Source organism: Crotalus tigris, unplaced genomic scaffold (assembly GCF_016545835.1).
Source record: "Crotalus tigris isolate CLP2741 ecotype Arizona unplaced genomic scaffold, ASM1654583v1 scf7180000017860.185164, whole genome shotgun sequence".
NCBI lineage: Eukaryota > Metazoa > Chordata > Lepidosauria > Squamata > Viperidae > Crotalus > Crotalus tigris.
Genome location: NW_024096680.1, coordinates 111,200 through 133,046, shown reverse-complemented (window position 1 = coordinate 133,046; position 21,847 = coordinate 111,200). Strand labels below are relative to the sequence as shown.

Below are 21,847 nucleotides of genomic sequence, written 5' to 3'. Positions count from 1 at the left end.
AAAAACCATAAAAAGCCATTTTATGACTGGTCATTGAGCCAGGATTTTCTGTACAGTATTGATTTTATCAGAACTTTCAACACCAAGAGCTTCCTAAAACTGAGAGCTCTTCATCTCTTGTCTGATTGTTTCCTAGCAACATCTCTTCTCCCCTTTCCCCAAAGGTCATTCCCACATTCCATTACAAAAACTCAGCATGGCAGCATGGGTGAATGACTATTTGTCTTCTGCGTTCAGGATTTGCAAGAACAGGAGAAGTTTATACAGTATCTGTGTTGCTGAGTTGAGTTTAGAAGTCTTTGCAGGTAGCAAAACCTATTTGGGTTGCCTCTAGGTTCTGCACAAGGTCAGAATTGATACCGCACAGGGCATTCATAGGATTAAAAAATGTAGAAAGAGCATGATGAATGTAGACACTTTTGTTTTGTAATATAATCTTTACATAAAAAATACAACTAGATTTAGAGTCTTACAATAGTTCAGTGCATATATTTAGAGTGGAGAGAGAATGCCCAGTCAGATCCAGTAAGTTTCATTTACCAGTTTCTAAAGGTATCAGGCACAGTTCTGCTTGCATGGAGTTCTGATATTGGAAGCTACCAGTACTCTTAATACAGTTGCTCAGTTAGGTCCATGTGCTAAGGCTGGCAATCTTTAATCCCTGGTTAAAATTTGCATTTTGTTTAATGGGCCTATCTCCACTAGAAATTTCGACCTGATCTAGAAAAGGGCCTTGCTGCATAAACTGCTGACTTATTGTCTGGAGAGTTTTTGCTCTGAATGGGCTATGATTGAGCTTGACCGCTGCTTAAACACCAAGTTCTGCACAATGAATTGCAAGATGAATTTAATCTGACTCCTAACGCTGCTGGGTCCAGGAGGGTGAATCTGAATATTTTTCTACCTGATAACTGCCTATATGTAATGTTGTTGTTTTTTTTTAATTCTGGAACCAGGCTTAATATAAGCCCTGTATGTGGAACATATCTTGTTTTACAGGAGATTTTTGTAGGGCATATGGATCTGTCATGTCCCTTTTAAAAAAGTGTTCCTATTCTCTCTCTCTTTATCTCTCTCTCTTCCCCCAGATGACAACATATATATTCTAAATTTTGCCTCTGATTAATCCATATTTCTATTAATTTGTTCCCAAATGCTGATTGGAGATGCAGTATGGAAACAAAATATCTGCTACTTATTGAAACTTCAGTTTCCTCAAATGCAGTTAATACTGTTTGGTAGCCCTCATACATTTTTACACCTCACTATACTTTTTAGATGTTTAGATGCTCTTGTTTAAAGATATTTTTGGGAAGGATTTTGATTCACTGTTGGGATTGCAATGAATTTATAAATAGTTGCAGCAATTAGAGATTTAATTCAATGGATTAATTATAGACAACTCCCATTTTTTCTCATTGTTGGCCTTTCTGGCTGAGGTTTTTGGGAACTGTAATCCAGTACCATTGGAAGATTATAAATTATGTTCTTGCTTTATAACTGCCCCAAAAGGATACTTTATCTCATATAACATCAGATGATTAACATGCCATTGAACAAGTACATCTATTAGTGGTAGAAGCTTATCTATCTGGGAGAATTCCCTTGTGACGTTTCAGATTTGATAACTACCTGCTACATGCAGTGTTTGGTTTGTAAACTGAGGCTCTATGCTCTAAAATTGCTATAATTTTGAAACATTTTAAAGTGTATTTCTTGTAATATTGAAGATAGATAGATCAATGAGAGTTTGATTGAGTTGAGCCAAGCTTAGTTTAAACCAATCCTTGCAAATAAAATTGACTCATGCTATTTTGGCATAAAATGTAAGCTTGAACAGTTCAGTCTGACTGGGAAGCCTTCTCAGAAGCTAACTGATACTGGCAGAGAAATGACATATTTCCAGCAGGGTCACTTTATGGAAATGAATCTCCTGTAAAAAGAAGATCCATTGTTCTCAAAGCTATTGGGATCTCTTACTTTTCACAAAAGGGTTTAACAGGGGTTGGCCTATCCACATGCCATAAACGTATGGAGCCAAGGGGCAGGAGGGTAGATAAAGACTAGATATTCTTCGGGAATATTTTGTTGCCATCTAGCGGAGATGAATATCCTTGTTCCTTACAGATAGTTATAGTATTTCATGTCTCAGTCTCTGAAATAGAGGGAAAGTGGCAAGGGCTCAAAATACATGAACCATAATTTAGTGATAAATTCAACATTAATTTTTATCAAGGGAGGCAGAAGGGAACTGATATAGTTAAGATACTGTTTAGCTGAGTTTTGTTACCATTAATCTTGTGTAAAAGCCTGTATATTAGTTTTTAATACACTATATTGGTATTGAAGATAGATATAAAGAATATTGCTGCATATGATAATATTTATTAGCATTGCTTGTTACCATTTATTTCATTTTGTGCAGAAAAAAAAGTTAGCTATAATAAAAAAATTAAAAAACTATATCCAGGTTATGCATTGTAGAATGACATGATGTTCTAATATCACAGTAGGCACAAAATACAATTTGTAAAACCTTAATTTATTTAAGTCAAAATTTTGAGAATATGTAATTTATTTCAGAAAGAAGAAAAATTTACAGGATTCTCTCCCCCCCCCTTCCCTCTCCCACCTAATTTCTTAAAAATCACACAAAATATTCGTTTGGTTTTTAATTTCTGTTTTCTTCTGAAGGCAACAACTGACACAGAGTCTGACAAGTAGCTTTTTAAACAATACCCTCTATTTATTTGATAGTTCCCTTATTTCAACAAGTGATAGAGCAGCTATCCAGGGAGGTAATTCATTATAAAACAACACGGAGCAATATGTAATATATTGTAAGGTTTTCCACTTAGCCTCACAATTGTCCCAGCATTACTCAGGAATTTAAAAGAGCCAAACAAACTCCTGAACCGAGGTTTCAGCAAGCAAACAATTTTTATTTTTATCAAAATAAAATTGGGTGACCCCATCTCTCTTCATGGCTGGTAGAGAGATGAAGGCAACAACCAGAAAAGATGTCTTCCACCTTTTATACCTTTCCAGAACAAAAAGATCAGGTCTTGGTACCAGGCATAAGATCGCACAAAAAAAATAATTCTTAGATGATGACTCATACACAGCAACTCAGGCTCCATCCATAACTCCTTTCCCCCCTCCACTTACTGTGCTCTTTTTATAGCAATCACCTATACCTAAAGCATAAAACATTTGCTTCTATATAACTAATTTCCCAATCTAAAGCATCTACAAAGCTGCTTGCACATAAACATAAAATATCACTACTAATATCAATATTACTAATATCAACCTTAAGCATAAGCTATTTTTTTTGGGGGGGGGAATGTCCTCACTAGGATGCCAGCATTAAAATACTGTATGGTGCCTATAACTGGCTGCTGAAAATAAAAGCATTTTGGAACCACAACAGCAAAACAAGTTCTATCTTCCATTGTTGAATACTCGTCATGGACTTATTGTTGCTGCTGGTTTCCAAGGCTACCACAGCAGCAAATACAGAACAAGCTTTGATATTCATCCCTAAATTAGACATTTATCAGACGTGTTTTTTTCTGCTTAAGAATATATTAAAGACCCACAAATTCTTAAGCAATTCCCCTCTCCCTCCCTATCACATTTTTAGGTCTTGGAGAATCTCAGAGCTGTGTGATTGAAGTTATCTACCCTTAATTGAGATTTGAAGATGGAAGGAGAATTTGTCTCAAATGTCACAAGTTGTCTTTGTGGTATAAAGAAGGTGGCCCAATAGTTCTTGAATTGAAGTTCACAGTTTTTCAATGAATCACATAAAAGAAAATAAGTTTAATATATAGGAAAGTAAAAAAAAAAAACCTGAATAAAAATAGGTAACAAAATGCAAACTATTGTTTCTTTTGCTCAGTAATCCAGTAAGGTTTTCAGGATCCTTTTTAGAAAATATGTATTTGTATTTACATAGCATATTTGCTATCTTCTCTAGATCGTCTACTTTATTTATGTCAAATACTTAAATGTGATTGAATTTAAGAAAATTATAATGGATAAAAATGTTTTGAATAAGAGTTAAAGGACTAGATCAGATATGTCAAACACAAGGCCCGGGGGCCAGATGCTGCCCGCGAAGTGGTTTCATGTGGCCTGCAAAGCCATCCTGGAAACAGTGAGGGAACAGCCCCTGCTGCCTTTGCCCTGGCCCAGGCCGGCTGGGAGCCAATGTACAATTTTGTGATGGCCATCTATGCTGAAACACATTCAGTCTTAGCTCCACAAGGCCATCTAGAAACAGCGAGGAAACAGCCCCTGCTGTGTTGGCCCTGCCCCCTGGGTGCATGCTGGAGAGTGTCATCCTTTATGAGGAATGAAGAAATGGACCATGCCTTGGTGCTTACTCCGGTCCCACCACCTTCTGCCAGAGACCCTCAGATCTGTCCCACTCCTGCCCAGGCCCCCACCGGCATCCTTGACGCGAATGATGTAGAGCTGGCCATGTCCACCCAGTAGGCTACACCCACTCCATCTACGCCCACCCAGTAGGCTGCAGCCACCCTGGCCACACCCACCTTCCCCCCCCCCGAAGGCAACCGCAATGCTGATGCGGCCCTCAATGAAATTGAGTTTAACACTCCTGGACTAGATTACTAGATGTTATTAAATGGAATGTTTGAAGATTAAACATATTTTTAATTATGGGTAAAAGAATAAGAAATTTAGGAAATAAATATATATTAGCTCAGGAGGGATATATATTTTAAGTAGTATGTTATTTTTTATGTTTCTTTACTCTTGCTTTCCTTTCTTTCTGTTTTCATTGTTCTATCTATTCCTTAAGAAATGTAAAAAGGTGAGATGGTTCATATGAAAAAATAGAGTTAAATTTTTAAATGTAATTAATTTTTGAGAAAATTCTAACCAGTAAAAATACCTAGAATTTGGTGGGACAAATTAAAATAAAGACTGTAACAGGATCTATGATAAGGCAACCAGAATGATTGGATAGAAAAGAAATATTATATTGATGTGACTATTATTTTAGGAATATTGGGAAAATTATATATTTAATTGTTATCTATCAAAACAATAAGAATTGTACTAACTCTATGTTTGCAAAAGAGGATTTTTTTAATAATTTTTTATTTTTCCAAACTCTCCCCCATACATATACCGTAATACTTATCAAATATTAACATACATTCCCTCCACACTCACATACAGATACTTTTAACAAAATGAAATAAATACATACACATAACTTTGGTGTTGCTCGCCCATTTCCCCTTTCACTGTATCCACACTCCTTCTTCTTTACCTTCTTTCTCCATTTCTTCTCTTCCCTACTTCTCTCTTCTTTCTCTCCTCTCCTTCACCACTCTCCTCCCCTTTCCTCTTCCTCCAGCCTTCCTACTTCCTTCTCCCCTCCTTTACTCTTTTCTCTCTCCTCTCCTTTCTTCATCCCTCCAAAAGAGGATATTTTGGGAAAAGAGGAAATCAACTAAAACCATTATGTGAATTATGGATTATAGAAATCAATTGTTAATGATTGTTTTATAAATGTAACCCAGCCAACACACTGTTCACCAATTATTGTGATTTATGTTTTTTTTTAAATCAATAAAATATATTTTAAAAAAAGATGGAAAAAATGATAGGACATCAAGAGCCATAAACAATGAGAATGTTAAAAAGGATAGAACTTTGAGAGTGATGAGAAACCAGTGAGGGAATTTAATGCAAGATGAAGTAAATATGTAATACTGTGACCATTTGGAGAGTGATAGTATTATAGGAAAGAAAGACCAGCATGGCTTGGCTCTTTATGCAATTTCTAAAGTTACTGGATACTTGTCCAATAAGGATTTTCTGTGCATCTGTGTGTGTGTGTGTGTGTGTGTGTGTGTGTGTGTGTGTGTGTGTGTGTTTGAACTTTTCTTTATGCCTTTCTCTCTTAGCATGGATTCACCACCCCCTAGTGGTGACATTTAATTTACAAGTGATGCTACTACAGTACAGTACTTTTGGTCAAACTCAATGAAAATGAGAGCACTTTGTGTCATATAGAAAACACAGATTGTCCTGTATAAATTTATAAATACATTTTCGGAAATAACAACCATACATTTCCTCCTGTTTTGCATTTCGTTTGCAATCCAAACAAGCCCATCATATGGATATATATTAGTTGCCTGCTTGATACTTGGTTTTTAAACATTATAAATGAGTCAATTCCGTTCAAAGGGACTCAAGGGAGGTGGGAAACAGTATGTCATATGTCAAGTCTAATAATAATCATGATGCTTAATTAAATAACATCTTCATTTTATATTTTTATTTTTAGAATCTTAGAAATAATTTCAATTAAAACTTTAAAAGTTTCTCTTGAAACTTGAAAGAGATAGCATTTGTGATGGTGGTGAATATCTGTAGCTCAGATGTAGGATGAAGGTGGAGGTTCGTTCTCTGAGCTTGTGAGTTGGCTTCCAAACGTTTCATTACCAGGCTAGGTAACATCTTCAGTGGAGTTTAGGGGGTGTCAGTGTCAGTGTTTTTCTGCTTATAAGGGCTCTGTGTGCTCTTGTGATGGGGAGATCACATCAGGTGAGGGTCTTGCGATGGGTCTTGTGATTGGATCAGGTGTGGGTCATGTCGGATGAGGGTCTTCTGATGGGTCTTGTGATAGGGAGGTCACATCAGGTGAGGGTCATTGGGAGGTGAAGTGCCAGTTAGGGGCTTGCATGGGTTGGTTGAGGGTCAGGGCTGTCTCTGAATGGCTGTGTGGTTGATTTGAATTCTGAGGGGTTCATAGGCTGTAGGTCGATGTGTCTGTTGATGGAATTCCTTGTGGAGTGCCAGGCTTGTGCGTGGCTGGTGCTAGTGTCATTGATTATTCTTGTATTGCTCCAATACAAGAAAATGCATAAAGAGCCAAGCCTTGCTAGTCTTTCCTTCCTATAATTGCTCCAAGAGATAGTAGTAGATGATTTTTTAGATATGAAATGTAAAACATGCTACAGATAGTCCTTAATTTATGACCACAATTGGAACCAAAATTTCTGTTGCTAAGCAATATGGTTAAGTGACTTGTGCCCGATTGTATGATTTTTTTTGCCACACTAAGTGAATCACTGCAGTTGTTAAATGAATCATGCAGCCATAAGGTGAATCCAACTCCCCCCACCATTGACATTGCTTGTTGGAAGCCAGCTGTGAAGATTGTAAATGACCCCAGGGTACTGCAACCATCCTAAGTATATGCCAGTTGCCAAGAACCTGAATTTTGATCATGTGAATATGAGGATGCTGTGAGAGGCTAAGTGTGAAGACTGGTTAAAAGTCACTTTTTAAATACCATTGTAATTTTGAATAGTCACTACTAAACGAATGGTTGAAAGTTGAGGACCACCCATGTTCCAATAGAGAAGGTCAAGGAATACATGATTCAGTTGGTTTAGACCAGGTGTTCTCAAACTCTTCAGCTCACTGAGCCCTTCATGAAGTTACAGAAAGAGTTAAATGTGATTTAGACTGCTTTCTGTGCATCTCCTTAGGTTAAATTTCATATTCAATCCATATTTCTTGGCATAGATACTGTATAGTATTGTTAAAGCTGGTTAGACTAACAAATTGTGATAATTTGAATAAGATTGCATGGGGAGGCGGGTTGTTTATTGGATTGCTTTTACAAATTTGGTAAGCAAGTCTTACTATAAGATGCAGGTTTGCTCTGTTAATCTGCTAAATTTGTATTTAGCAGCTGAGTGGGTGGCTGACATGTTCTAATAATGCTATTTTTTTTTTTACAGATGTGAAAGGACCTGCAACTCATAGACTCTCTTGTGGTCAGTCCCCTGATTCAGAGACTATAATATGGGAGACAAAGTACTGTATTCTGACCAACAGCCAGCTTGTGTTGCTGAACAAGGAAAAGGAGGTAAGAGAGAGTTTGTTTCTTCTGACTAGTATTGACCCCAGCAACGTTTGCATAGATTCAAGTTCGTTTGTTTAAATCATGTATATTTCATTCATTACCCTGAAAGGTTTCCAGACGTCATCTGCTTCTTTATTTCTCCCTGCTACCCTACCCCACCCACCCAGCTTTGAAAGTAGAAATCTCACTGATTGCATGTGGCTTCAGGATGAAATTCTAGGTGCTTATCACCTGTAAAATCCTTCATAGGACTTGGCTACTTGAGGAATCATTATTTTCCATATCATTTACCCATCTGGTGAATTCAGTTACAGTGGGCATACCCTGGTCCTGTCGAATGAAGAAAGTCATCTCCTAGGACCTAGGAACCATATCTTTTTGGGGAGAATTCCTGCACTCTGGAATAATATCTCCCCAAAGATCTATACAGGTAGTCCTTGACTTATGACCATTTATTTCTGTTGCCAAGTGAGACAATTATTAAGGGAGATAGTTGTCTTGTGACTTTTTACGACCATTATTGCCACGATTGTAAAGTGAATCACTGCAGTTGTTGAGTTAGTAACCTGTTAAGTGAATCTGGCTTCCCCATTGACTTTTCTTATCAGAAAGTCACAAAGGGGGGATCATAGGACTCTGGGACACTGCAACTGTTACAAATACATGCCAATTGCCAAGCATCCGAATTTTGATCGTGCGTTACACTATTACAAAGTTAAACATCCCACCCCAATATGATGCAATCCATTATGTTTCTCAATAGAATAGTTTGGTGGGCTTTCTAACAGCACACCCAACCCCTCAGTCCCACGGTAGAAATGACCTTGGTTCCCAAAAGACCGAAAATCGTTTAGACTAGCACACAGGTCAGCAACCTGCGGCTCCGGAGCCGCATGCGGCTCTTTGAGCCTTCCCCTGTGGCTCCCAGCCTCCTCTGCCTTTGCAGAGAGAGACAGAGACAGAGAGAGGCAATTGCACTTCCCTGCTTCTCTCTCTCTCTCTCTCTCTCTCTCTCTCTCTCTCTCTCTCTCTCTCTCTCTCTCTCTCTCTCTCTCTCTCTGTGTGTGTTTTTGTGTGTGCATTTGTGTATAAAAGAGAGTGCACTCACAGTGTTCTCCAAGGAGCTGAAAAGCTTCCTGGGCAGAGCTCCTCCCTTTGCTGCGTCTCTGCAGGAAGCAGGAAGGGCAGGAGAGAGCTAGCTAGCCAGCTAGGCTGACTCAGGAATTCTGGGAGTTGAAGTCCATGAGTCATAAAAGAGACGAGGTTGCTTACCCCTGAGCTTGTGGACAACAGCTTGAAGCTTGCCAGGTGAGCAGCAGATGGGGGGGGGGGAGAAAGAGAGAGAGAGAAAGAGAGAGAGAGAGAGGGAGGGGAGAGAGAAAGAGAAAGAGAGAGGGGGGGGGAAGAGGAGTGGCAGACCAAGGGCAGATAGAGAGGGAGGGAGGGAGAGAGACACACAGAGAGAGAGACCCTTTTGACATCTAAAATGAAGATAACACTGCATATATCCTTTTTTTACCTATGTGTGTATGTAATTTTATTCTCTTAAAGCATTCTCTTGGTGATCATAGTTTTAATAGTATGGATATTCCCAAGAGTCATATTTTTACTTTTATTTTTAATGTGTGTGTGTATATATATATATATATACACACACCCACACCCACACACACACACCTATAATAAAGGTGAAAAAGGATATATGCAGTGTTATCTTCATTTTAGATATCAAAAGGGTTTTGCGGCTCCTGGTGTTTTGTTTTTGGTGGGAAACGGGTCCAAGTGGCTCTTTGAGTGTTTTGGGTTGCCTACCCCTGGACTAGCAGAAAACCTCCACTTCCCCCCTTCCCATTCTCGTGGCAACCTAGAACGAGCAAGATGGCTTCAGCCAGGTTCGTTGTGGAGTTGACACATAGCTTATGTTGTAAATATTTTTTTTCATGTTTTGACTCAAATAGTATGGAACAAAATAAGAAGAGAAAGACTGGAAATATCCAGGGTGCAATTTAAAAAAGAATGTACTGCAGATATTATTGTCATTCTGTAGTTTATAATTTTTTTTTCTTATTAGACAGTAATAGACTTTAGCCTAACAAGACATGAACAGTATGCTGCCCATTTGAGCTGCTGAATTGAATGACACAGATTTAACTTCAAAAACATTTTGAAGTTCTTAGACAAAAAGAGATTTTTGCCATGCCTTTGTTCTTTTTTAGTAGTCTAGGCAGCTGACTGGAAATATAGAAAAGTGCATTAGTATTTTGTTAAAGCTGGAAAGATGTGTGTCCTTTAAAATTTATGCAGTTCTAAAGGACATTTCACTTGGTAAAAATAATGTATTTTATCAAAGCCAGTTCTAAGCTGTTTCAAACAGAAGTTTAACAGATGTAGGTTTGGCTCACCAACCATTGATGTGAAAGGTATATCTAGCCATAATGACTGTGGAATCCTGTCCCAAACCATAGGTAACAAGCAGTCAATTTTGCCCAAAAGCAGGGGCCATAATCTGATCTGGGTACCATTTTGGATAATTGTGTATTGTGCTAGAGGCAGGAACCATAGGCCAGAGAGATAACTTGGGCGGGTTTCAATGGAGCAGCTAGTGGGATGAAGAATGAGTTCAGGAGTCAGCATAGTAGGTTAGTTTTCTTTGGGAACAAGTTACTGAGACTGAAGTAAAGATCTAAAGTTTTATGGAAAGAGCAGCCACAATGGACTCTTTTAGCATCTGGGTAAGATTTCTGTGCAATACCAGTTAGTCTATATAAGCTTTCTTACCACTGCTGTTACACTTCTTGGCAAGCTAGGCTTAAAATACTCGAACAAGCAACTAAGAATCCAGGAACTTTGATAAATAATTTATTGTAGAAAAGCTGAGAACTCACAAATATCTTCAAGTCCCCAAATCCTGATGAAATACATTCTAGAATATGGAAGAAACTGGCTGACGATCATTTGGATCCTTGCTTAGTAAACTCTGAAAATCCTGGAGCTTCTGGGAGGTGACAGAAAGTTGGAGAAGAGCAAATATGGTTCCCTCACTTCAAAAAAGAAAGAAAAAAGAAGCTCCAAATAATTATCAAGCATTAGTGAGCATCAATACCGAGAAAGACATTGAAGCAAATGATAAAACTGGCTGTTTGTAAAAGTAGCTTAAAGACAATTCTATGATTGCTAAGCATCAGCATGACTTTGTCAAAAAATAGGTCAGACGAGACAAGCCTTTTCTCCTTCAACAAAGTAACTACTTTATTGAATAAGGAGAATGCTATTCAGCAGAGTGTCTGCCAAGTTCCACATAAATTGTCATTGACAAGTTGTTAAAATGTGGGTAGGCTGGCACTACAGTAAGATAGTTCCATAACTGGCTGGGTAGCCACATTTAGAGTGTCAACATCGATGGCTCTAGATTGAGTTGGAGAGCAGTGATCAGCATGTTCCTTGGAGATCTTTCTTGGGGCTAACATTAACATTTTTATTCATGGTCTGGATAATAGTATTGATTGGTTGGTTATAAGATTTGCAGATGAAAAAGATTGGGAGGACTTTGCCAATATATAGGATAAAGAACGAGCTAGCAATGTTATCTGAATAAAGTGGGGGAAGAAAGCTCCCAATCTCTTGGCGTTCCTCAAAGGGATCAAAATCTGGTTGTGTAGCCTTTGCTTGTAGGACACAAGGGCCCACACAGCCACATGGGGCTGGTTGGTCCCACGAGAACTCCCCCCTCCCTCAGCATGCATTAACAGCTCCTAGTCTCCCAATCTTGGAACTCTTCATTTTTGAAGTTTTATAATGTTTTACGTTAAAAAATTTTAATCCTAAATTATTCAGTTTTTAATGTTTTATTATATTGATTAAATGGTTTGGAAGAACCCGTTAGATAAAAACGTGGTAACTGAGCACGATACTGAAAACTGAAAACCAACTGAACGTGATACCTTGTTGTAACACAGACATTAATTATCAGACCTATCAATACCAATGAATACTATTTATTAATACTAATAATAAAGTCCTAAAATTCTAACATCAGCAAGCCAGAACCAGGAACTGTTGGGAATCAGGCTGCGCAAGCAGTAGACAAGCACACAAAGCTTCATTTGCACATGTGCAGAATCTAGGTTGTGCTGCGAAACTATCCCCCTCGCCCACTGCAGCCACCACTGCCAGTCCGTGTAGGCCGAAAGGTTGGGGACCACTGCTCTAGGTAGGAGGCCCAGATACCCTCCATTTTTGTTTTGGCAATGAACAGATTTATATCTGGTTGTTTTTGTTTATTGCACAAGAACTAACTTCTAAAGTTCTTGGCAGCAGCCAAGATTCAAAGGAAGTATCAGTTTAAGAGTCATAATGCACTTTCAAGCAAAACCAGGTAATCGCCAGAAGTCAGCATTGACTCAAAGGCTGTACTGGTAGTTCTCATTTAGTGCCTGTATAATTTAGTGACCATTTGTAGTTAATAACTTTACAACCAGTTCCCACATTTATGATCTTTGCAAGTAGGTAAAGCAAAGGAAAGCTGAAGTAACAACCTAAGAATGGTTGTGGTTTAACTTAATAATTACTTTGCTTAATGACTGATCCTGCTGATCCCAGTTGTGGTCACTAAGTGAGGACTACCTGTATATATATTATTTTATATTTTTATTCTTCTTTTTAAAAATTGTACCCAACCTCTGCTTTATTAACCATAATAAATGCAGATTGATAGATCGATTGTAAAGTTTTCTATAACTTTTCTCTTCACACTTAAACTGTGGACCAGTACCGGGCCACAGCATGCCAGCAACCAGTCTGCACAAACAAGCAAAGCCCCATCCACGGGATGCAGGCAACACACAAAACCACGCACCCTTCAGTCAATGGAAAAACAACCTCTCTCCACGGAACCGGTCCCTGGTACTCACAAGGTTAGGGACCTCTGCTTTAGAGTATATATTGGTGTTCATGTAGCAGCTATTAGTGTTTGCCATGGATAGTGTAGCACTGAAAGTCTTTGAACCACTATACATATTTGTTGGAAGATTGATTTGAATGTTCCTGGCATCTGAATTTGCCCTTGGAAGGCAAATTGAATATAGCCTACTCCTTTTGAAGCAGAAAGTTGAGAACAGTAGAGATCTGCTTTCTTCCCAGCTGCTCTTCTTGCCAACCATGCTTCACTCCAGGAAATTACTTCTCACATATTTTTTTATACAAGATGTGAATCCGAATGCCAGCACTACTCTCTTCCCAGATAAAGATTTGCAGTCCCTCTATGGTCTAAATCAGAATTAGGCAAGCAGATTTGCACTTGTGCAAAAGGATTTCCCTTCCTTGTTTCTCCTCATCACCATAGAGCAGTGTTTCTCAACCTTGACAATTTTAAGGCATGTGGACTTCATAGATGGCATTGAATATTCTGAAGCCAAGGGACCCAACTGTTCAGTCACTCCAGTTACGGCCACCACCAAACTGCTATTTTGGAAGGGAAAAGTACAAATCTGCTTGCCTAATTCTGATTTAAACAACAGAGGGACTGCAAATCTTTATTTGGGAAGAAAGCAGTCCTGTCATTCTGATTCACACTTTGTATAAAAAAATAACTTTATGCTGTAATCAATTATAACAAATCTGATTAGAGTTGAAACATTTTAAAGTTACTAGAGAAAAATTGGCAAGTTGTGAGACAATTATTTATCAGTTGTAGGCTAGTTTGAGTTCATGGTTTGCTACTTATTTATTTAGAAATGGATGCATTTTTGCAGAAATGATTTGGAAAAATCTTTACATTGCTAGAATGTCTTGCTGGATTTTCCATTGTTTTGATGTGAGAAATAAACAAACTGCAAATTATTTAATCATTAACCTTCATAAATGCTATAAAATTACACATACCTGTCTCTTTGAACATATACTGAGAACAAGGATATCTAAAATCATAAGTTAAAATGCCAACACTGTCAAAATTTTGTCCAACTGAAAACAGACATCTTAGGTAAAAATCCAAAATGAAGCAAATAATTAAAGTTCTTGAGTAAAATTTCTACACAAGGCTGTCATAACTTCCTCATCAGCAATTCTTGGACATCTTGAAAACAGAGGTTTTCTAGTTTTTCATGCAGCAATATTGTAATTTCAGGCCACCACTTCTGGATCATGACTTTGAAAATATCTAAACTCATCTTACAAAAGCTCATCCTACTGTAATTCAGTTTCTGTGCTTCTTAATAATTTGCTCTTTTTCTCAGTATATATATATATGTATGTATGTATGTATATGTGTGTGTGTGTGTGTGTATATATATGTATGTATGTATGTATCTCATTTGATAGCTCAACTGCCTGAAGGATGAAAATCTGATATCTTGCTTTCTGTACCACATAGTTGAACAAGTAAACTTGAACCATATTTCATATATCAAAAGGCAGTCATGGAAGCTAAACAGCAAAAAAATGAATTCAGAGTTCAGTGTCTAAAATTGCTCATATCAGGATATCAACACAAACTCACTATACAGGACACAATGTTGATAGTGGTTGAGCATACATGATTGTTGCTTTCACCTCAACCACAATTATTATCCCCATTGATTATATCACACTGTACATTTTTAAAAAATAATACAGTTGAAAGGACATATAATTTAGAAAAGGGACCCCCAAATATTATTCACAGCATGTCCAAGGTCTTAGGTACCGTTCTAGGCATACAAGGTTAAATCTTGGCTCAGACATCGATGAAATATCTGCAATGTGCATTAGTAGCAAAGGCTTTTGAACTACAAAAAGTAATTTATTCTTCCAGTTTTTTAATATTGAGAGCTGAAAATTGTATCATTCCTGTATTCTTTTTCATGTACAGATAGCAATCGAAGGAGGACAAGAACAGCCTGCAGAGCCCTCCAAAGGGCGTTGTCTACGACGTACTGTGAGTGTTCCTTCAGAGGGTCAGTTTCCTGACTATCCACCAGAGGGAGCGACTAAGCTTGGTAATTATATAAGGAAACTTGATGTTCTAGGCTAATATTTCCCGTTCAAGAAACCACATCCTGCTGTTCTGTAATAATCTTGTCTGAACTAAAAGCCTTTTAGGAATGTTCCAGGAAAGGCCATATAGCAGTGTCATTCTAAATTGATACTGAACTGTTTATTTGCTTTGCGGATTTACTGAATTAGTAAAGTTCCTATTACATTTCAGGTAGGGAGCTGATAGACTACAAAGACTACGTTTGAAGTTTACAGCCTCAGGTTCATAGCTATTTATCTTGACCTTTGGGAATAAGCACAGAATCTTTTTATATTGGTTTAAAATGTCTCCTGCTACTTGTTGGAGTTGCTTAGTTAAGACTTTAATTTTCTTACAGTGTCGGAGCTCTTAGTTTCTGCAAGGATTAAACTACCATACAGTATACAAATGTGTAATTTTTACTATTTGGTATCCCTGCTCTATTTGATATAACAGCAGTTCATATAACTGTTGTTTAAATAAGCACCTGGTGTAAAGGAAAAGGGGAGAGGTAAAAATTAAGAAGCCCTGGATTATAAGAGTGGATTTCCCTCCCAGCATCCTGGTGTCACAGTGCATAAAATATACTGCCCTTGGTATTTCGATAGACAGCTAATAGGATAGACCAAGTCATGAGTGGTTTTTTTTTTCATTAATTCACAAATCTGACATCTTTATTAGGTATATATGGATAAGGAAATATTTTTACAGCAGTGCAAATGGTTTCCCCTGCTATAATTGCCCAAGAGATACAAACAGAGAAAAGTTGGGTGAGAGACATGTTCCTCCTCTTCCTACTCCTTCTTCTCTTTCTTGACCTAGTTTATGCAGAATTGGCTGAGGAGGAATTCTTAATGATGGGTTATGAGCATGCACGTAAACAATATATTAAAGACTTGGAAGGCTGACAGGACCAGTCGGTACTACCTAAGAACATTTTTCTAAGAAGTCAAGCCCCTTTTTACAAACCAGTAAGATACTTACACTACATAAAGTTTTCCAAATTGCGAAGAGCACTAACTTTAGCATGCTTAAGCACTTTCCCTACAATAGTTTTGCAATACCCATATAAAAAAGTCCCTTGTAAGCTAAGGCTGTGTCCGTTTTGGACAAAGATCTGTTGAAACTACAACTCATGTCTTGCTATACTGCACCTTCTACAAGGATTCAATGTTTTACCTGGTAAACCACCCAGAAACTTGTGATCCTTTTTATGTACAGTTATTGTTATCAGATCAGTATTGATTCAGGTTCCTTGAACGTAGCTAAATTTTGTTCCAAAGCCTGTAAAATTAGGCAGACTCGTCCATTTATGAACCCATTACCAGTTGTAATATTTTATCTTGTTTCGATTTTACTTTTTCATTAATGTGTTTCTGTTTGAAATTCTGATCAGTGACCATAACAAAAATTCTATTCTACTAGTGCAGTGTTTCTCAACCTGTGGGTCGGGACCCCATTTGGGGTCGAACGACCATTTCACGGGGGTCGCCAAACAAGGCTGTCCGCCATTTTTTTCCCCTTTTCTTTGGCTGCGCCCCTGGCACCTGGTGATGTATAAGTGGTTGGGGGTCACCACAACATGGGAAACTGTATTATGGGGTCGCGGCATTAGAAAGGTTGAGAACCACTGTACTAGTGTGAGGTTGAAGTAAGTTGAATCCTGGAAATTTATGGTAAAAGTCATGAGAAAAATAAATATCTCTTGTATTACCATTTTTTTGTATCCAAAACTACTTTATTTCACATCCTTCAAGGTTACGGAGGAAAGTTCACTTCATACACAACTATGATATTAAGTTCTGTGTCATAGACTTCCTGAAAAATAAGCCAGACTATATCAAGATATAAATGCCCTGGTGTCCCTGCTGTGTCAAATTTAGCCTTTAGCAGCAGATCACCTAGATAAAACCTCTAATTAATTTCTTGGATCTTATTAGATGCAGATATACAAATGCTCCCTCTTGCACATCACCCCACCTGTTTATCAGGGGATAATGCAGTATTGACTCATTTGCCCTACTTCGTTAGGATGGCATCATGGAATGACTAGTTTGAATGACTAGAATGTTGAAAGAGTACATTCAAGTAGTGTTGGGTGCAAAACATAATAAGCAGTAGCAACAGAAAGATGGAAAGGGCAGAATAAGTACTTAGAAAAAAATCATGAAGGAAGGCTGAAATAATGTCTCTGAATCACACTGTTTTTTCTATTAGTTTCCCATTAACTCATTAGTTTTGGTTAGTTTAGGATTAGTTGTTTGGGTGAATTTCATAATTTGAAGGTCATGCTTTGCAGCAAATAAAATGGCATTCTCTCTCTCTTAAAAATTAGAAGGAAAATTGATGTCATGCTGGAGAGCATTAGATGTGACTGAAGCAAAAAAAAGGAAAGAAAAGAAAAACAGATGGCATTCAGCAGCATGTGCTACCAGCAACGCTGGCAACAGCTGTACTCAAAATAGCTTTGGAATGACCACCAAGTGCTGGAAGGCATAGGAGAAGAGAGAAAATAGCTAAGACAGCAATTATGGTGTAGAGCTATTCCTCCCTTCACTGTACAGACATGCAGATGATATCCGGCTAGTTTTAATTAGCAAACATTTTATTCAGTGAAAAATAGTAGCTGGGTTCAGGCTGGGGAGGTGTCACCCTTTGTGAGGAATGAAGAAATGCACCATGCCTTGGCGCTTGCCCCGGTCCCACTTCCTTCTGCCAGAGACCCTCAGATCTGTCCCACTCCTGCCCAGGCTCCCACAGGCACCCTTGACGCGAACAATGTAGAGCTGACCATGCCCACCCAGTAGGCCACACTCACTCCAGCCACGCCCACCCAGTAGGCTGCACCCACCCTGGCCACACTCCCCCCCCCGAGAGCAACCGCAATGCTGATGCAGCCCTCAATAAAATTGAGTTTGACACCCCTGCCCTACCTCTATGATTTTAAATAGTGTCTCAACTGGGAAAGTTATCTATAACGGCAAACAGTTTGCCTTTGATCACTGATGGGTCATTATTGCACATTGTTGTTATAAAGGGGGTCTCAATGTTCATCATCTTGTGCAACTGCTCCTCAATACTTTAATTACTTTTCCAGCTGCCAAGAGACAGGATCTAGACTACCCATTTGTGGCTGATGGTTCACTAATGTGTGTATCTACATCTGAGTCATTGAAATATTCTATTTAATTATAGGATACATTTTATTTATTTTTATTTACTTTTTGTTCACTGAAGGAAGTCATCCTCAGAATCTTTCTTGAGATGAATTTTTTAATGTTGTAATCATTATCCTGTATGTTTTTCTAAAAATAAATACTTTCTATTTCAATGGTTTTCATATTAAAACTATAACAGGCAGTCTTCTTGTAATCAATGTGCGGAAAATGTTCTTTTGGGGTACTTCAAAGTAGCTCATTAGTTCTCTTTTGAAAAAAAACAAGAAGCCACATGTAAAAACTCCTTTTGCTGTTCTGCTTCTGTATTTCCATTATTACTTCATTTGTTCAGCTACAACAAGTTTTTTGATTAAATTATTTAATTAAAATATATAAATAAGAAGTAGCCTGCTTTATCAAATTGTGAGGCTTGTGGGGGGGACAGGAATCCTCAGATTCATCTATTAAAAATGCACTTCAGAGGATGGCAACTGATAGGGCAAATCTCTCTCTAATCAAAGTTTCATTTCCCAGGAAAAAAATCTGACACCATAGCAAGCCTGTAATTAGCAGCAACACAGCTTGCTGTTCCTTTCCTCTAATTGGGAAGAAGACAAAATACTATTTTAGATTCCCTTGTGTTTGGAAAGCTCTAATTGTTGCAAATGAAGGAAAGCTGGCCTAAAATGAGGTCTAGGGAACTGAAATTAATGACCATACCCTCTTGAAGGAGTTCTGCCTTTTCATTATCTTATAGGCTAGAATTCAGGTTTGGTTCATTAGGGACTAACAGTTCTATCTAACAGCAAGAAGGATGAGAACAGGGAGAGCATCCTACGCTGAACATCCTACCCCCCTGGGCTATTCCACATGGATGCATGCTCATTTTTCCAGTTAACTTTAGATTATACATACCTCAGATAATTGGAACAGGTTGGCACCATCCCATCTGATATGGCTAAAGGTTTCTGCTGATCACAGTATGATCTGCTCCTCCTCCTATGTGTTGCTATTGTTTCTTCACCATTTTTGTTGTCTTCTTTGCCTCCAGGGAACATTACATTTTTCTTAGCAAAGGCAGCATTATTTGTTGTTGTTGTTAGTTGCTAAATCATGTCCGACCCATCACGACCCCATGGACAACGTTCCTCCAGGCCTTCCTGTCCTCTACCATCTTCTGGAGTCCATTTAAGCTCACGCCTACTGCTTCAGTGACTCCATCCAGCCCCCTCATTCTCTGTCGTCCCCTTCTTCTATTGCCCTCAATCTTTCCCAGCATTAGTAATAGTAATAGTAGTAAAGTTGGAAGGGACCTTGGAGGTCATCTAGTCCAACCCCCTGCTCAGGCAGGAAACCCTACACCATTTCGGACAAATGGCTGTCTTCTTAAAAACTTCCAGTGTTAGAGCATTTACTGCTTCTGGAGGCAGGCTGTTCCACTGATTAATTGTTCTTACTGTCAGGAAGTTTCTCCTTAGTTCTAGGTTGCTTCTCTCCTTGATTAGTTTCCACCCGTTGCTTCTTGTCCTGCCTTCAGGTGCTTTGGAAAATAGCTTGATTCCCTCTTCTTTATGGCAGCCCCTGAGATATTGGAATACTGCTATCATGTCACCCCTTGTCCTTCTCTTCGTTAAACTAGACATACCCAATTCTAGCAACCGTTCCTTATATGTTTTAGCCTCCAGTCCCCTAATCATCTTTGTTGCTCTTCTCTGTACTCTTTCTAGAGTCTCAACATCTTTTTTACATCGTGGTGACCAAAACTGGATGCAGTATTCAAAGTGTGGCCTTACCAAGGCATTGAAGAGTGGTATTAATACTTCACGTGATCTTGATTCTATCCCTCTGTTAATGCAGCCTAGCACTGTGTTGGCCTTTTTGGCAGCTGCAGCACACTGCTGGCTCATATTTAGGTGATTGTCTACTAGGACTCCGAGGTCCCTCTCACAGTTACTACTATTGAGCATTAGGCTCTTCTCCTTCCTTCACATTAGGTGGCCAAAGTATTTGAGTTTCAACTTCAGGATCTGACCTTCTAAAGAGCAGTCAGGGTTGATCTCTTCTAGGACTAACCGGTTTGGATGCCTTGCAGTCCAAGGGACTCACAGGAGTCTTCTCCAGCACCATAGTTCAAAGGCCTCAATTCTTTGGCACTCAGCCTTTCTTATGGTCCAACTTTCACAGCCATACATTGCAACTGGGAAAACCATGACCTGGACTATACGCACTTTTGTTGGCAGGGTGATGTCTCTGCTTTTTAGTATGCTGTCTAGATTTGCCATAGCTTTCCTCCCCAGGAGCAAGCGTCTTTTAATTTCTTGGCTGCAGTCCCCATCTGAGTCTTTAGCCTAGCTGTTAGCCCTCTACGTTTGCCTTGTTTCCTCTTTCGATCATACCACCAACTAGCTTTGTTGTTGCTCAGATTTCCTAAGGCCCATTTCACTTCACATTCTAGGAGGTCAGTGACCACTCCATCGTGGTTATCAGGGACGCTGAGCTCATTCTTATATAGTTCTTCTGTGTAATTTTGCCACTTCTTCTTAATCTCTTCTGCCTCTGTTAGGTCCCTGCCATTTTGGTCCTTTATCATACCCATCTTTGCATGAAACATTCCCTTCATATCTCCAATTTTCTTGAAGAGATCTCTGGTTCTCCCTATTCTATTGTTTTTTTCTATATCTTTGCACTGCTCATTTAAGAGGGCATTCTTATCTCTTCTAGCTATTCTCTGGAATTCTGCATTCAACTGGGTGTATCTTTCTCTTTCTCCCTTGCCTTTTGCTTCTGTTCTTTCCTCAGCTATTTGCAAAGCTTTCTCAGACAGCCATTTTGCTTTCTTGCATTTCTTTTTGTTTGGGATGGTTTTAGTTGCTACCTCTTGTACAATGTTGTGAACCTCCATCCATAGTTCTTCAGGTATTCTGTCTATCAGATCTAATACCTTAAATCTATTTGTCACCTCTACTGTATATTCATCAGGGATATGATTTAGTTCATACAACTATCTTATTTTAAACAAAAGCACTAAGTAATAGAAGTATAAAGATTTCACATACAGGGGAGTTTTTACAAATGACTCAATGATCATAAAGATTGTTCTGTCCAAATAACTGTCTTTCATGCAGATAAAAATAAATGTCATGTTTCTAGGAAGTGGACTGACATCTGATTTTCACTCTCCTTCAGCCCAAAGCAGAGGACTTCTCACTAAGTATGTACAGTGCCTCAGGTCTGATTCAGAGGAGGGTGTTAGAGATCAGTGGAAAGTGGAAAGAGGGGTACATAACTAAGGCAGAATAACAGCAAATAGCCCGAGCCTGCAAAGATGAAGTCAGGAAAGTGAAGGCTCAAAATGAACTTAGTAAGGCTTGTGGCAAAAATAAAAAAAAATCCAAAAGCTTCTTTCAACATGTAAAAAACAATTAAATAGTCAAGGAAACAATTGGTCCATTGAGAAAGTGACAAGATGACAAGCAATAGGGAGAAAGCAGAAATGCTTAACTCATTTTTAGCATCCGTCTTTACACAAAAGGAAAAAAACAGTCCAACCTATCAAAACAGTACCGTAAAAAACAGATTAGGAATACAAATTAAAATAGTCAAGAAAATGATAAGTGAGCACCTATCAGCCCTAGAGCAGTTTAAATCACCAGGACCAGGTGGATTATACCCTAAGGTTCTGAAGGGACTGGCAGACATTTTCTCTGAACCACTGAATTATAAATTTGAAAGATCCTGGAGCACCGTGAAACTACCAGAGGACTAGAACAGAGC

At 38.5% G+C, this 21,847-nt stretch overlaps 1 protein-coding gene across 1 annotated transcript in view; it reads left to right on the top strand.

Moving 5' to 3' along the window:
• The window catches only part of LOC120308058 (ras GTPase-activating protein nGAP-like), a 128,526-nt gene that overhangs the window by 10,973 nt on the left and 95,706 nt on the right, over positions 1 to 21,847 (top strand). Inside the window, exons 2-3 of the mRNA XM_039343535.1 lie at positions 7,800 to 7,927; positions 14,772 to 14,898. Coding sequence (XP_039199469.1) covers positions 7,800 to 7,927; positions 14,772 to 14,898 — 255 coding nt within the window. The remainder of the gene's footprint in view (positions 1 to 7,799; positions 7,928 to 14,771; positions 14,899 to 21,847) is intronic.